Genomic DNA, 17,426 nt, shown 5'->3' on the forward strand with positions numbered 1-17,426 from the left:
AGTGACTAAAGATGCCAGCATTTTTGGATACACAGAGCTGCCATTTATTGAGTCCCTAAAATTTGTCAGATATAATAATTAGGCAGTTTTTACTTTGCCATTCATCATTTATGGCCCTGGGAGGAAGGTATTATTAATTTCCATTTTAGAGCTGGAGTCTTGGAGAAGTTGGGGAACTTGACCAAAATTAGGCAGCTTTTAAGTAGTGGAGTGGAATCCAGACCTGAATGGAACCAAAATCAATGCTCTCTCCATGATGCCACTGTACTCGGGGAGGAGAAATCAATGGCTTCCACAGGTATGGAAAGTAAAGAGAGAAAGCTGGAAGAGATAGGTAAATGGCAACACTGAGACAGGATAAAAAGATAAGGAGGAACAGGAAACACAAAGTAAACCATCAGTGAATAAGCTACAGCAATAAAAGCCAAGTGTGAGTCCTAATTCACTCTATTCCTCTGACAGTTCAGGAATTTAGCACCACCACGCTTCGTAGCGTGCTAATAGTATAAATGCTACATTCTCCAAAAGGGGGCACGTAAGACAAAAAGGAAAAAGACTGACAAGTTTCTAAAGGCAGATATAAAACCAATAATATTTATACTGCAAGAAAAAAACCCCAACCTATTAGAAATCCTGTACAACAAATCCTGTGAAAATATGTCTAAACAAAGCCAGTATGTGACCACTGGGAACCAAAGACAGCTTGTGAACCTCATTTAAACACAGGGAAAAGAAACCAACAATTCACTACGATTAAAAAAAAAGTAAGACAGTAAATTTAAAAATGAAATCTAAAGCAACCTTGAAGTTGATTCTGTAGTTTCTTTTTCTCAGGATCATCAGATTCTCCTTCCCCATCACTGTCATTCCTAATAAAAAGAATTTAATATATTCAAGTGATCATTCATTGCTATTAAATAAGGCAAAAATGAAAAAAAGATTAACCTGAAATATTTTTAAGTGGCAAAATAAGATGTTTGTATTAAAATTATGCTTTTTACTTTTAATAAATTATTAAATGAAGTAGTAAGCAGACATATTATCCATCTGCATGGAATCACAACAAGAAAGGGGCAAAAGACCAGAATGAAGTCAGGACTTAGTTCTCAATTCCCATGACACCTCGGTATATATAAACTGATAAATGCACGCTCCACATCCACTCCACAGAAGATTTAAGACGCATTACAGGAGAGCTGTAAATAACAATAAAAACAACGGGAACAGGCAAACTACATTAGAACAGGCCGTAACTAGGAGGAAAAACCCCAGAATATTACATCAGGTACAAAGATTGATAACCCTTGGTCTGGGGATTCCGAAGGAAGAATGAAGTTTCTGATGAAAACGAACTGAATCCAAAGAACAAGGAAGGAGATCAGCTCAGACATTTCACACTCAGCAATTTATTTGGAGGAAGTAATTTAAAGTAAGTTCAAGAATCTGGCCATAAGGATAATCATGCCCACATTGTTCCCAAGTATGTTTGCCCAATTATAGGGATTAGCATCTGATAGAATACACTACAATCTTTAAAAATGATGTTACAGAAAGTTTATTGGGAAGATGTTTATAATACAATGTTGAGTGAAAAGGCAAAAAAATGCAGCTTCACAACATTTTTTCCATGTAGGATATAAAGGGGGATAAAAAAGCTTGACAGGTTTTATCCCCAAACAAAGGTGCTTTGGTTATCACAGGATGGCAGGTACGGGTGAGGCAGAGACTGCACCCTGACTCCCCTGACGCCACTCCAACCTCCTACCCTGACTTCTTGTCCAGTAAAGACTCTATTTAAAAAAAAAATATGGAGCCTCCCGGGGCTCCCTTGCAGCTAGGGCTCACAAGACATCAAGTTCTTCCAGGAGGCAGACGCAAGCGAGGTGGGGGCTGCACGCAAGATCAGGCTGCCGGCACAAGCACTGGCTTTGCTGAGGGGGCTGTGGCAGAGGTCCTACTGCCCACTCCCTGGGTTTGCAAGGGCTTGGCAGGGTAGCTGGTGGAAATGGGATCCCTATCAGAACAACCCCAGTGGAGAAACTGCATTCAAGTTGGATTCCCCAGCCCCTCAAATCCGTATGTAAGGTAATACCCTGTAATAAGTCCCTTTTTGCTTAAATTACCCAAATTGGGTCATGCTGTTCAAGATAGAAGAACTGGCATCAGCCTGTAGGCAACCATCTCAGGAAAGGCGACTTCAGTGTCTTCAAGCAAGACCAGGAGAGCCTCAACTCACAGGGAGGAAGCAAACATTTCTGTAGGCAGGGGAGTCTCAGGGAGAGTGGGGGGTCTGAGCACTATAAGTCATCTGAATTCCTCCCAGTAGTTGCATTTCAACTTTGGAGTCCCTGTCTTCCAAGAAATGCCCCAACTTTCATAGAAGAAACCTGATGAGGTTGAATCTGGTACGAATTTGTTATGTCAATCCTGTAGCTGCAGAAGATAAAATATTCTTCAGTGTCACAGGAACTTCCTGTTCCTGGACCATGTCTTCAACAGAGAATATAAAACCTTGAGCGTATCACTTTCTTCACAATCTCCCATGTAGAGGCAGTCAGCTCTACTTCTTGTATTACTCATGTCCTTCAAAATGGCCTGGGTGGTGGCCACAGAGCCCCCGAAGCACTGCCTTCAGGGCACCCCACTCACAGGGGCCACAGAGGATTTACCCAAGTAACTGAGTTCCACGATGTGAGTATCGCATTCTGTAAAGCCAACCAGAACTGCTTGCCTTTCAGATCCAACAAGAAAACCCCATCCCACAGTCTCATTTCTGTAAGAGTATATTATCACCCGGAATGGTCAGAGGCTCTGAGTAGAGTATGTCCCACTGCTTAACAGAGAGTCTGAGACACACATATTAGGTGATGAATAAGTAAATTCTGCATCTGTAAGTGATGTATCCCCCATCTAGGAAGGTATTTCAAAATTGGGTTTTAATGTTTACAAATTATGCTGCACTGCTTTCTTTAGAATGGCAAAATAAAAGCAAATGCAATGGAAACCCACATCCAAAAACTTCACAGGAGATATCCTAAAATGTATTTACATTACTGGAGTTATTTTTCATTTTGTCCATGTGCTTATTAGTACCAAGAGTCAATACTGCTAGTCAAAGATTTAATTCACAGATCACACCTATAATTTTAAACTTCAATACTACATAATGGCCAGGGTAAAGAACCAAGTGCCTCTACTACAAATGCTTTTTCCTACTACTACCAAGAGGTCAGAAAGGGTTGTATAAGGCATCATCCAAGCTTGGTAAACTAGAGGTCAGCAAACCTTCTCTGTGAAGGACCAGACAGTGAACATTTTAGGTTTTGTGAGTCACAGTCTGTGTCAAAACTGCTTCACTTTGTTGGTATAGAACAAAAGCAGCCCAGACAGTAGGTAAGTGCATGAGACTATGTTCCAATAAAACTTTAAGACAGGCAGCAGAACAGATTTGGCCTATGACTTTGGCTTGCCAACACCTAGTTTGAACAAAAGAAATTTACTTCACATATTAAATTCAATTTTATCTTTTAATTAGGTAACAGTAAAATCTACCACTCTAAAATACATACCCCTTCTCATCAGCTGGACTCGGCTGTCCTTCTTTCACTGGCTTCTGTGGTGTTTTCTCTTTCTTTTTCAGATATTCCTTTAGTTTTTCTGCTCTATCAAGATACTCTGTACACTTTGCTCTGATACTCTGCTTGGCTTTATCAACCTGTGTTTCATCTATTGAAGGGAAATAAGAGATTTTCTGTAAGTATTCTATATAGGCAGGTTTAAACTTGGATACGCTTTTTTAAAACATTTTTTATTAAGGCATGATCGATATACACTCTTATGAAGGTTTCACATGAAAAAACAATGTGGTTACTACATTTACCCAAATTATCAAGTCCCCACCCACACCCCAATGCAGTCACTGTTCATCAGTGCAGCAAGATGCCACAGATCCACTATGTGCCTTCTCTGTGCTACACTGTTCCCCCCGTGATCCCCCACACCATGTGTACTGAACATAATACCCCTCAGTCCCCTTCTCCTTCCCTCCCCACCCGACCTCCCATACCCCTCCCCTTTGGTAACCACTAGTTCATTCTTAGAGTCTCTGAGTCTGCTGCTATTTTGTTCCTTCAGTTTTGCTTCATTGTTATACTCCACAAATGAGGAAAATCATTTGTCATTTGTCTTTCTCCGCCTGGCTTATTTCACTGAGCATAATGTCCTCCAGCTCCATCCATGTTGTTGCAAACGGTAGATTTGTTTCTTTCTTATGGCTGAATAGTATTCCATTGTGTATATGTGCCATATCTTCTTTATCCATTCATCTACTGATGGACACTTAGGTTGCTTCCATATCTTGGCTATTGTAAATAGTGCTGCAATAAACATAGGGGTGCGTATGTCTTTTTGAATCTGAGAAGCTGTACTCTTTGGGTAAATTTCAAGGAGTGGGATTCCCGGGTCAAATGGTACTTCTATTTTTAGTTTTTTAAGGAACCTCCATACTGCCTTCCACAATGGTTGAACTAGCTTACATTCCCACCAGCAGTGTAGGAGGGTTCCCCTTTCTCCGCATCCTTGCCAGCATTTGTTGTTCTTTGTCTTTTTGATGCTGGCCATCCTTACTGGTACGAGGTGATATCTCATTGTGGTTTTAATTTGCATTTCCCTAATGATTAGTGATGTGGAGCAACTTTTTCATGTGTCTGTTGGCCATCTGAATTTCTTCTTTGGAGAACTGTCTCTTCATATCCTCTGCCCATCTGTTAATCGGGTTATTTGCTTTTTGGGTGTTGAGGCATGTAAGTTCTTTATATATTTTGGATGTTAACCCCTTGTTGGATATGTCATTTACAAATATATTCTCCCATACTGTAGGATGCCTTTTTGTTCTGTTGATGGTGTCCTTTGTCATACAGAAACTTCTTAGTTTGATGTGGTCCCACGAATTCATTTTTGCTTTTGTTTCCCTTGCTCAAGGAGATGCGTTCAGGAAGAAGCTGCTCACGCTTATATTCAGGAGATGTTTGCCTATGTTGTCTTCTAAGAGTTTTATGGTTTCATGACTTACATTCAAGTCTTTAATCCATTTTTAGTTTACTTTTATGTATGGGGTTAAACAATGATCCAGTTTCATTCTCTTGCATGTAGCTGTCCAGTTTTGCCAATACCAGCTGTGGAAGAGGCTGTCATTTCCCCATTGTATATTCATGGCTCCTTTATTGTATATTAATTGACCATATATGGTTGGGTTTATATCAGGGCTCTCGAGTCTGTTTCATTGGTCGATGGGTCTGTTCTTGTACCAGTACCAAATTGTCTTGATTACTGCGGCTTTGTAGTAGAGCTTGAAGTTGGGAAGCAAAATGCCCCCAGCTTTATTCTTCCTTCTGAGAATTGCTTTGTCTATTTGAGGTCTTTGTGGTTCCATATGAATTTTAGAACAATTTTCTCTAGTTCGTTGAAGAATGCTGTTGGTATTTTGATAGGAATTGCATAGAATCTATAGATTGCTTTGGGCAGGATGACCATTTGGACAATATTAATTCTTCCTATCCATGAGCACGGGATGTGCTTCCATTTATTGGTATCTTCTTTAATTTCTCTCAGTCTTGTAGTTTTCAGGGTATAGCTCTTTCACTTCCTTGGTTAGGTTTATTCCTAGGTATTTTATTCTTTTTAATGCAACTGTGACTGGAATTGTTTTCCTGATTTCTCCCTCTGCTAGTTCTTGTTAGTGTATAGGAATGCCACAGATTTCTGTGTATTAGTTTTGTATTCTGCAACTTTGCTGAATTCAGATATTAGATCTAGTAGTTTTGGAGTGGATTCTTTTAGGTTTTTTATGTACAATGTCATGTCATCTGCAAACAGGGACAGTTTAACTTCTTCCTTGCCAATCTGGATGCCTTTTATTTCTTTGTGTTGTGTGATCGCCGTGGCTAGGACCTCCAGTACTAGGTTGAATAGAAGTGGGGAAAGTGGGCATCCTTGTCTTGTTCCCGATCTTAAAGGAAAAGCTTTCAGCTTCTAGATATGCTTTTTAAATGAGGAAAATTTATTTTGGGGGAGGGGGAGAGATCATTTTTAGGTCATAACCAAGGGTTATTAATTTTTTCTACTACTTCCTCCAGTAGAGTTGGAGGCCAACAGTGGGTTTCAGTCAGAAAGAGATCTGAGCAAAGACACCAGATATTTTAAATTCATGTTAAGTAAAAGAAACCATTATTTAATATTCTGTGCATTTCATACTCTCCCTTTTACTTTGTGCAGATAGCTGAAAATTGCTTGTCTCATTCAAAACCAATTACAAGACAAACCTAAGTAAAGCAATACTGAACATTTCCATTAACATCTACATAGTTTTATCTCAGAGTATAAAAAGTGATAGGAATCCGTGTATTATGTATACTACCAGCATAGTAATTTTACTACATAGAGGCCTCCAAGAGGGCTTTGTCAAAAGCAGACTTCAGCAAATATTTGCAGTGCCTGGGAGTATCTCCATGTATCTTGTACATTACGATGCATTCTTAGTTTTGCCTTAATTTGACAGAAAACCTCAAAATTCAATAAGGAAGCTCAAAGGAGAGTCCTAAATTATCAGGCTAGATTTTTTATTTAAAAGTAACTTTAAGTTTGCCAGAAATGTAATTTTTTATTGTCTTATTTCATGTATGTTCAGCAATAGGTTTAAGACCCAAGAAGGCAAGGGTTTTTATCCATTTTTTCCTCACTATTGTGTCTCAGTGTCTAGAATAGTTACTGGCATACAGTAAACATGCAATACATATTTGGAATATATATGAATAAAATGTCTCCCAACCTATCTTAAAAAGAGCATTTTCAGGAAGATGCTTAGAACATAAGCAGGCTCAGATTATATAAACTGGATATACAACCAATAAAATAAAAACTTATTTCCACTCACTGCATGATACTTTACTATGTTTAGGTGAACAAATAGTAACTATGATACCTGGGCACATTTGTTAGCTGAGTACTTCAAAATTACTAACAAGCAAATGGGAAATTGTTTTTCTAAACTGATGGTTTAGAATTTTCTGGCATTGTGTTTCATATTTCAATTCTTATAATGAAACAGAATAATCTTTCCTTTGGTGTTTTTAAATAAAAAACAAACAATGACCTTACATTTTATTACATGGAGAAAATACTGTACAGCATGTTGGTAGAGCTGAAGGGCTTCCTCATAGTTCCCAGCTTTGTCTTCCTGGGCTGCTTTGCTAGCAAGATCTATTGCTTTCTGTTTGAAAGGAGGCAAAATCATACCATCAAAATGAAAGCATAAGCATAAGTCTGAAGTAAATCATCATATTAAAACGTTTTTAAAAAAATAAAAGCAAGCTGAAAACAAATCCATCTTTTCCTAAATCACAATTGTATTTTATTTCAAATTATATGTATTTATAACATGTAAATTATATAGGTAAATACTATCTAAATACTACTTTATCTAGTACCAATCACTAAGATTCTCATATAATATTTATTCAACAAAAGTCAAGCTTAGGCTAGTAAGTAATAATAGGAATAATATGAAAAGTCAAACTAAAAGCATTCAGGGAAATTCTCAAAAATCCAAAGTTGCTATAGCTATCGAATATAACGAGAGTAAAATGTAAATAGGGTAAAATCCCTTCAGAAGCTATGGGGCAACGAAATATCAAGAATCTGAAAAATCCCCAAATCTTTTCACTCAGCAATTAACTAAGAGGCTTACTGAGTAATGATAGTAACAAGAGAAGTCTTTTAAAAAAAACACCAAAACCTTGAAATTTAAATTTTGAACAGCAAAATGATGCCACAGAATATATTATAGGATCATTAAAATAATATTAAGAAACATTTGTAATAATGTGAAAAAAGTTTTTAATGGAAGTTTTTAAAAAGCAAGATATAATATTTACACATAGCATGAAGTCAAGTATTTGAAATGAGAAAAAAGGGAAAGCACAGGATAAAGATGTAAAGGAAATTTAACAGAACTTAACCTTGATAAGAACTAATTTTTTTCATTTTCTGCTTTTTCACATCTTCTAAAAACGCCCATATTGAACATATAAAACTTTTGTAGTATTAAAAAAATTCCCAGAAATAAACCCATACAAATATGTCCACATGACTTTTGACAATGATACAAAAGCAAGTGAATAGTGAAAGGATGGGCTTTTAAAGAAATGGTGTCAAAACAACTGGCCAGCCATAAGCAACAAACAAAAACAAGAATCCAAAAGAGAATCTCAACTGTCAACCTAAACTCCACACTTTGTACAAAAATTAACTCATAATAGATGATGGATTTAAATATAAAACATAAAACTTTTATAGTTTTATAGATTTTATATCTCCAGAAAAACAACAAAATCTTCCTTATCTAAGGCTAGGCAAAAAGTACTTGGAGTTGACATCGAAAGCACAATATATAAAAAGAAAAAATGAAAACAGTATGGTATTGGCATAAAAACAGACACACAGATCAAAGGAACAGAACAGAGAACCCAGACAGAAACCTGTGTGTATACAGTCAACTACTTTAACACAAAGGTGCCAAGAATATAGAACGGTGAGAGGACAGTGTCTTCAGTAAATGATGTCTGGGAAAACTGGGAGCCACATGCTAAAGAATGAAACTGGACCACTATCTTACACCATACACAAAAATTAACTCAAAATGGATTAAGATTTGAACCTAAGCCCTGAAACCATAAAACTGCTTGAAGGAAACACACCAAGTAAGCTCCTTGACATTGGCTTTGGCAATTTTTAGGATTTGACAACAAAAGCAAAAATGACCATGTGGGATAACGTCAAACTAAAAGGCTTCTGCATAGCAATGAAAACCAGCAGCAAGATGGAAGGGCAAAGTGCCATATGGGAGAATATATTTGCAAATCATCTATCTGATTAAGGGTTAATATTCAAAATAGATAAAGAACTCAAATGACTGAACAGCAAAAAAAAAATCTGATCAAAAAATGGGCAGAGGATCTGAACATTTTTCCAAAGAAGACAGACATACAGATGGCCAAGAACTACATGAAGAGTGCTCACCATCACTAATCATTGGGGAAATGCAAATCAAACAAGGAGATACATCTAACAAATGTAACAATGCCACATCTGTTAGAATGGCTCTTCTCAAAAAGACAAGAAATAACAAGTGTCAGCGAGGATGTGGACCAAAGTGAACCCTTGTACACTGTTGGTAGGAATGTATATCAGTGCAACTTCTATGGAAAACACTATGAAGGTTACTAAAAAAATTAGAAATAGAAATCTATTAATCCCACTCCTGGATATTTATTCAAAGAAAACAAAAACACTAGCTCAAAAAGATACATGCACCCCCTTGTACACTGCAGCATTATTTACCATAGCCAAGATATGGAAACAACCCAAGTGTCCATCAACTGATGAATGGATAAAGAAAATGTCACACACACACACACACACACACACACACACACACAGGAATATTATTCAACCATTTAAAAAAAGAAGGCAGTAACTTGAATGGACCCTGATGGAATTATGCTAAGTTAAAAAAGTCAGACAGGAAGAGGTACATGATGCCGCTTCAAAATGCCCTATGATCTCACTTACATGTGGAATCTAAAAACAAACAAAATCTAAGTTTAATGATACAGAAAACAGAGTAAGTGGTTACCAGAGGCAGGGGTGGGCAAAATGGGTGAAGAGAGCTCAGTGGTCAAACTTCCAGCTATAAAATAATTGAGTCATGTGGATGTAATGTACAGCATGGTGACTATAGTTAATAATAGTGTTCTGCATATTTGAAAGCTGTTGAGAGAATAAACGTTAAAAGTTCTTATCACAAGAAAAATAATTTCTATGACTCTGTATGGTGACAGATGCTGAGTAGGCTTATGGTGGTGATTATCTCACAATAAATACAATTATCATATTGTATACCTGCAACTAATATAATGGTTTATGTCTATTATATCTCAAAAAAAGATAAAGATATACTGGACTTCATACAACTTAAAAAGTTTTGGTCTGTAAAAAATCTGTTTCAAAAGATGAAAAGACAAGCTACAGACTAGGAGAAATATCTGCCAACCATATGTTAGAGAAAGGACTAATAGCTAGACTATAGAAAGAATTCTGAAAACTCAACAGTTTAAAAAGAATCCAAGTAGAAAATGAGCTAACGACATGAACAGACATTTCACCTAAGTGGATACAGAGATGGCAAGTAAGCACACAGTAAGATGTTCTGTTAATCATTACCCATTAGGGAAATACAAATTAAATACACAATAAGAGATCACTACACACCTATAAGAAGCGCTAAAATAAAAAAGTGACAATAATGCCACATTCTGGCGAGGATACAGAGAACTGGAACACACATTGGTACAAGGTAAAACGGTACAGCTACTCTGGGAAGCTGGTTTGTTGGTTTTAACAAATTTAAACATCCAATTATCATATGAACCAGTAACTGCACTCCTTGGCATTTAGCCCTGAGAAATGAAGATACAGGTTCACACAAAAACTTGTACATGAACATTCCAGATGTCCTTCAATGATGGCATGGTTAAACAAATTGTGCTATGCCTATACCATGGAGTAACATTCAGTAACCAAAAGGAACGTAACTAATCATACACACAACTTGATGCATCTTATGGAATCATGCTAAGTGAAAAGAATCAATCCTGAACAGTTACATATTTATGATCCCATTTATACAATTTCTCAAAATGACAAAATTGGAGATGGAGAACAGATTAGTAGTGAAAGGAGACCAGGATGATGGGGGGAAGAGAAAGGTGACTGGTTATAAAAGGGCAACATGAGGGATCTGTGTGGACAGAACTATTCTGTATCATGACTGTGATAGGGGATACAGAAACTACCCATGCAACAGAACCCTGCACATGTGAGTGCACACACACACACACAAATACAGATACACGAGTACAAGTAAAACGGGGAATCTGAGTAAGACAGGTGGAAAGTATCAATGTCCACATCTGCGTTGTAATATTGTCTTATAGTGTTATAAGGTGCCACCACTGGGCGGGTAACTGGGTGAAGGGTAAGCTCTCTCTGCATTCTTACAACTGCATGTGAATCTACATTTATCTCAAAATAAAATTTTATTAAAATCTATCTTTACTATTTAAAAATATGCACACACATTAAATAAGGAGCAAGTACTGTTTACTAAAACATTCCACCTGGATTAATTTATGCAGTAAAACTGCATTCAGCAGAAATAAGAACTGTGGGAAAAAATGACCATGGTTATACTGCATTAAAAATAAGCATATCATTAAGATAAGAAAAAATTACTCAATCTAAAAACTTATCATTTGTAGGAGTACTGAATTTTGAAGCAGCGGCTCACTGACTGCCTAAAGATGGGGTGAAGCAGTGAATGGGAGGAACAGGCCTTCCATCTGTTGCAGCAGGAGGGAAGAAAAGCAGTAGTATGTTTTAGAATTGATGAAATGCAGTAGTACGCGTTTCACAGCCTAAACTTAAACCTAAATCTTCAGAAGTCTGGTAAGCTAGGCAGAATATAAAGGGTGGAGTCAGAGCGCACAGTCAACGGGTGGTCTGGTCCACTTGGTCATATAAAAATGGTCCTGAAGGCTCAGTGTCCAAGCCATGTGGGAGAAACAAGCTCTTTCTTATTCTGGCTCTTATTTTCTTCTCTTATTTTGAATTGCTGTGCCACTCACCTCTTTGCAGTCAGCCCTCTTTCAGGCACCACTTTGTTAAAGAAAAACTCTTAGTATTTAATAATCCAGCTGCAAACATGCTACCAATGACAGCCTTGCTCTGCTGATGGATATGTCCATATTTGCATTGTCCAATATGGAAGCTGCTAGCCACATACAGCTTTTGAGCACTCATGGCTAGTGTGACTGAGGAGTGAGTTTTACATTTTATGTATGGACAGTTTTAAATGGCCACATGAAACTACCTGGACAGTACTGGACAGTGCATGCCACATTTTAATCAAAGATGATGATTTGAGGAGATGTGCATCTGTTTTTTCCCCTGCTCAGTTATGTCTCATATGGTTTTGGAATGCCTATTATTCTTCTGGAATATAACCCTCACTGTCCCCATTGCTACCACCCTAGTTCAATCCCCTACCACATTTGTCAAAACCACTGCCTAGGCTCTTAAGGGCAGCCTGCTTTCACACTTCACACCCTGAAGTCCATTCAGCAATGAGTGAGGGGCGCCCTCTGATGGCTTCCCACCACCAACAATAAAACCCAAATGCTGGGTCACGGTCTTCAAGGCCTTCAGAGGCCTGGGCCCTGGCTCCATCTGGGCCTCGCCTGAAACCCTCGAGTCCTCCACACTCCAGCAGTCTGTGCACTGCTGATCCCTCTGCCTAGAACACTCTTTCCCCAGATAGATGTGGGATAGTCTCCTTTCTGGTGATAGTTCACATGCCAAGTCCTCAGGCTTCCCTCCCTCATCTTCTACTTCGAAGACTGCCTGTTGTCACTCACAAGTGGGCACTGAAAGGTGTGTTTCCAGCTTTGATGGTTTCAGTGGCAGCTCCTTGAATAAGGCATGATTCCTGTTTCCAAAGAGTTTTAAGATTTGTTCCTGTATTGAGACATCAGCAAAAGACAGTCTGAGAAATAAGTGTGAGCTGAGCATTGCAGGTAGCAGATGCTGCAGGAGGGAGAAGAGCTGCTCTGGCTACGAGAGGGACACACTCTTGAGCTGGCCCTTGGTGGAGGGAGGGCAGAGGCGGGGGTAGGCACGGAGGCACGATGGTGCTGACCACGTTGTTTGTGCATGTTCTTCTCACAGAGGTTTTGCAGAAGATTCTTATTTCCCAATTGTTTCATAAGTTCATCTACGCTATGGACATTCTTTTTAGCTTAGCACGGGAAGAAAAGTGGGTGTCATCTACTGGATGCATGAGCTTGGCTAGACCACACATCTGTGCTAAGTCCAATTTCCTCAACAGTTAAAGCTAATATTCCACAGGGTCTACCCGGATCCTTGTTTTTTCTCCTTCTATGTACTTTCCACGGTGCCCATAACCTCTGCTACCATCTGTATGCTAACTCTCAAATCCTTATTTCCAGGCCAGCTCTCTCTAGTTCTACACAAATGTATCCTTGTCTAGTTGTACACAAACGGATCACTGGACATTCTCACTTGATTGTCCCCACAGTCTCAAACTCAGAAAGTTCAAGATGACCCTGGCCCCAAATACACCCCTCTTGTAATCCCAGAGCCAACCAATTCTTACCGAGAGAGCCAATCTAGGAATGGGGGAGGAAATCCAGACCTCCCCCCAACCTCCCTCCCTTTCTACATGCAGACCCAAGCCCGACCATTCTTTCTCTTCAGTTTGTGTCTGATGGATCCTTTCTCTGGACCTCACCATCTGCCATTACATAGGACCCTGTCCCTAACTGCTCTCCCTGCTTACAAGACAAATTGCTCCCAGACAAGCTGTCCCCTAAAGACACGACAGTTTCGTTCTAAAACAAAAATCTGAGCACTTCATCTTCTATGACTCCCATCTTTGACAGGATGAGGACCAATCAGCTGTACATGGCACACACCTCTTCTGTGATAGAGCCTGACACCCTCGGTTCCAGTCATACCAAACTACTGGGACAACGCAGATGACTCAGATTTCATGCCTTGGTACACAGTGTCCTCTCCACCTGAAACACCCCATCCCACTGTCTCTCTGTAAGACTCAAGCTTCTTTAAGACTCAGCACAGTCATGGACCTCTTGCAGGGGTCCCCTCCCCAACACCGCCAGGTGGCCTAGCCTATGCTTCCTCTAAATTTCTACTGCCTCTTGTACATAATTCCAAAGATCACAGTTTCTCATTAGTCACTTTATTATTTTCACATGGGAATATAAGCCCTTGGAAATCAAGGATGATGTATTTATTTTATGATTCTCCAAGACTTAGCAAAATGCAGGGCATATTTAGGACTGAGCAAACTTTGAGTTCTACGCATACTGCATTCCTTGCAATTTCTCCCAACCCTCTCCAAGGTTTATTACACTTCCAGACTGAGATACATGTTCTTTCCCTGGGCCTAGAATGCATCCCCACTTTCTTGTCTAAGGAGGCTCAACTTTAGAGTGAAAAAAAGCACAAACTCATTAGCACATAAACCTGGACTGAAAACTATCTTCAACACTAATTAACTGTATGTCTTGGGCAAATCATAACCTTATTATAAGCTTTGGTTTCTCACAATGGGAAACTGGAATAACATTCATCTTGAAGAGTTGTTCTGAGGAATAAAAACAGCATTTCAAACAAGAGGCAGACAATTAAGGGTAACTAAGCTCACATCACCTTCTCTGAGGAACATTCCTCATTTATCCTTGAAGAGTTAAGGTAGATAAGCCCTTCCTTTCAGCCTACCCGCACTAACTTCTACTACAGCATTAATGCATTATTTTACAATTTTGATTTTTAGTTTTCTGCGTTCTTCCATTAGATTGTAAGCATCTCTCTTACAATAAGGGGAATTTTGCCTTGTTCAGTGAGAAAGTTATTCACCATATGAATATTCTTCATCCAAATTTTCTAAGTTAGAAGGTTGAAAAGATATTGAGAAAGAGTACCTGTGGTCCAACTGCTGATAAAATTATAACTCAACCTATCTCCGTTTCACACAAGCAACTATGCCTTTAACATGGGTCAAACTCTGACTCATTAGAAAACACCCAATAATCAACTCAAATACTGATACTCAAACTGATTACAGAATGAAATCGCAAATCTTGCAAAAGAAATCAGTAAGCAGATGAAAATTATATTAAAGAATACCTAAATCACATGCCACATCTTGGCAATTGGAAAGCTGGTGGCATTAAACAAGACAACTGACAAGCCAACAGGGATAAAGACTGGATGGGCAGTTCAAAAGAAAACACCGTTATACGTAAAGAATACATTTATCAAATAACCAATATTGTTTCCAAGTACATTTACCAAAAAGACCCTTTCTGAATGAGACTACAAAAAAAAATGTTACGTGAAGATTGTTTTATCATAGTTTAATGCAATCTTGTTGGAAAGATACACAAATCAACACGACTTACTTTTTTTAAATTAAGTATTATTGATATACACTCTTATGAAGGTTTCACATGAAAAACAATGTCGTTACTACATTCACCCATACTATCGAGTCCCCCTCATACCCCACTGCAGTCACTGTCCATCAGTGTAGTAAGTGTAGTAAGACGCCACAGTGTCACTATTTGCACTATGTGCTACAGTCATTCCCATGATCTCCCCTCCACACCAAAACATGACTTACTCTGAGAATATATGTCACAGTTGCAATGGCGATATTTTGTGAATGATGTGAGAGATTTATTTTCATAATCTTTTGGGTTTTCAAGATAAAAGTCCCAAGCAAGCCCTCCCCAGGTCCTCAATCATCCTTGGGGCTTGCATGAGGCACTCAATAAATTAATGTTAACTACTGGAAGACCAAGACAAGGATCCAATATGTTGTCCCAAACTGACCTACTTAACTAGGCCTCCTCAAGGCTAAATTACATTCTAAAACCCCACAGAAGCCCCAGACCCATTCTGGGAATGTAAGACATGGTTCTGGAAATTTCTCAAGTAACTTCATTCCACAGAGGTCTAACAATTAGGTCTAAAATCTTGGGATTCCATGATTTATGTACAAAGCATCGTGCTCACTGCAGTAGAGGTGGGGAGATGGAGCAAAGATACCAAGAATATTTCCTGATCTTACGTACTACATTCTGGGGGCCACAGGAGGGTGCACAGAAACTCAATCAATTCACGGATTCCTCAGATTCCGACTCACGTTTCTATCACCTGACAGCTCAAACAACAACAACAAAAGGGCTTAGTTATACCAGCTAGAGAAACTGAGAACTAGGACCACTCTATTTTCAACCGGTCTAGAGCAGTGCTTTGCAAACATTACTCTTTCCAATCTTCCTTACACTGATTGGAACGTATGTGCCTCTCGTTTAAAGCTTTGGCTCAAACTCGGCTGGTTTGGAAAGGAAAAAAGAAAAGCCTCAACAAGTCAACAATCCCCCAACGCCCGCTAGAAGACTCAGGAGACCCGGGGATCGGGCGGAAAGCCCCGGACTCCCCCGACTGCGGGGTGGCGCGGGCACGGGCCGCCTCGGCCCCGCACCAGGGGCGCGGCCACTTCCTCCCTCGTTCCCGCCCCCCACCCACGCCCCGCGCCTCCCCTCGGCTCCGGCTCTTCAGGGGGCGGGCGAAGAGCGATACCTGGAGGTTGGGCGAACTGGATGCCATGGCTGAGATCCGAGGCGGTTCCCCGTAAAGGAACGAGGGCAAAGGAGGCCAACCACTGGATGGCGAGTCGCCCCCGGTGTTTCCTCAAACGTGCGCAGGCTGGTAGCTCTCGGACCGCAAGTGGCGGCCTCCCTCCTGGAATCTCTTCCAAAGCAGCACAGCGACCAGCAGCCTGCAGACCCTCTTCCCCAAACTTCCGCAATCCCGAAACCCTCCGGGCTCTCGCCCCGCCTCTCGCCTCAGCACTTCCGCTGGCGTCGTCAGCCCGCGCACCACCCAGTCCTCAGTCATCCCGGTCTCGCCTGCTCTCCTGGCATCGCGAGGCCCAGAGAGAGAGGTCACTGAAGCCCGCCGAGGCCTGGCGGAAGTCAGGCGAGGCGCAGGCGCACTGCGGCTTCCGGCCTAGGGGCTGGGTAGCCATCCGGATTGAGGAAGCATTCCATTTTATTTGTTGTTTTTCCCCAAATGTCTTATACATTGAGAAGAGTTTGGGCTCTGGCACCATTCACTCCACATCATTAAGCGTTCTCTGTCGCTCTATGGCGTTTGAGTGAAAAAAGCTTTCCTGCGTCTAAGATCCACCGGTTGGGGACTTGAGAGGCTGTCAGGGTGCCTCCATTCACCCCGCATCCCCCTTCATCAAAGGGGTCATTGTAGTGCCTCCTCAAGGTCGTGAAGAATGCACGACGAGGCTCACAGCAAGGTGCCTGGCGAACAGTAAGACCTCAGTACGCACTAGTCATGGCTCATGCTTTACGCTCTATCCAACAAGCATTTTTCAGGGGTCAATGTCATGGCTGAGGAGGTCCTGAGAACGTTATATGAAAAACAAGTACTGCTGCTGCCCTTGAGGAGCTTACAGTCTCACGGGGAGCAGGCCTCTGAACACAAGTCCTGTGAAACAGGCCGATCAGATGTGTAGTAGCTACGAGAGGTGAAGTGGTCTATGTGAGATCACCTAAGTCAGGGATGAGTGGCAGAATAAAAATAAGATCTTCAGCCTTTCTGTTTGCAGCCACAGTCCTCTTCGTCTTTCACAGTTAAGCTTCTCAAAGGAAAGTAAAACAGATGTCTCATCACTCCACCATTTTATT

The 17,426-nt window shown here is 40.2% G+C and overlaps 1 protein-coding gene across 2 annotated transcripts in view; it reads right to left on the bottom strand.

Annotated features, from left to right (window-relative positions):
• The window catches only part of VPS4B (vacuolar protein sorting 4 homolog B), a 31,196-nt gene extending 14,644 nt beyond the window's left edge, over positions 1–16,552 (bottom strand). Inside the window, exons 1-4 of one of the 2 annotated variants that reach the window (XM_037015555.2) lie at positions 16,306–16,552; positions 7,156–7,267; positions 3,570–3,726; positions 802–869 (exon numbers count right to left, since the gene is read on the bottom strand). In XM_037015555.2, the coding sequence (XP_036871450.1) occupies positions 802–869; positions 3,570–3,726; positions 7,156–7,267; positions 16,306–16,332 (364 nt within the window). In that variant the 5' untranslated portion in view covers positions 16,333–16,552. The remainder of the gene's footprint in view (positions 1–801; positions 870–3,569; positions 3,727–7,155; positions 7,268–16,305) is intronic. The other variant, XM_073213187.1, reaches the window with a different exon arrangement.
• Positions 16,553–17,426: the final 874 nt, after the last annotated feature.

This window comes from Manis javanica, chromosome 9, assembly GCF_040802235.1.
Source record: "Manis javanica isolate MJ-LG chromosome 9, MJ_LKY, whole genome shotgun sequence".
Lineage (NCBI taxonomy): Eukaryota > Metazoa > Chordata > Mammalia > Pholidota > Manidae > Manis > Manis javanica.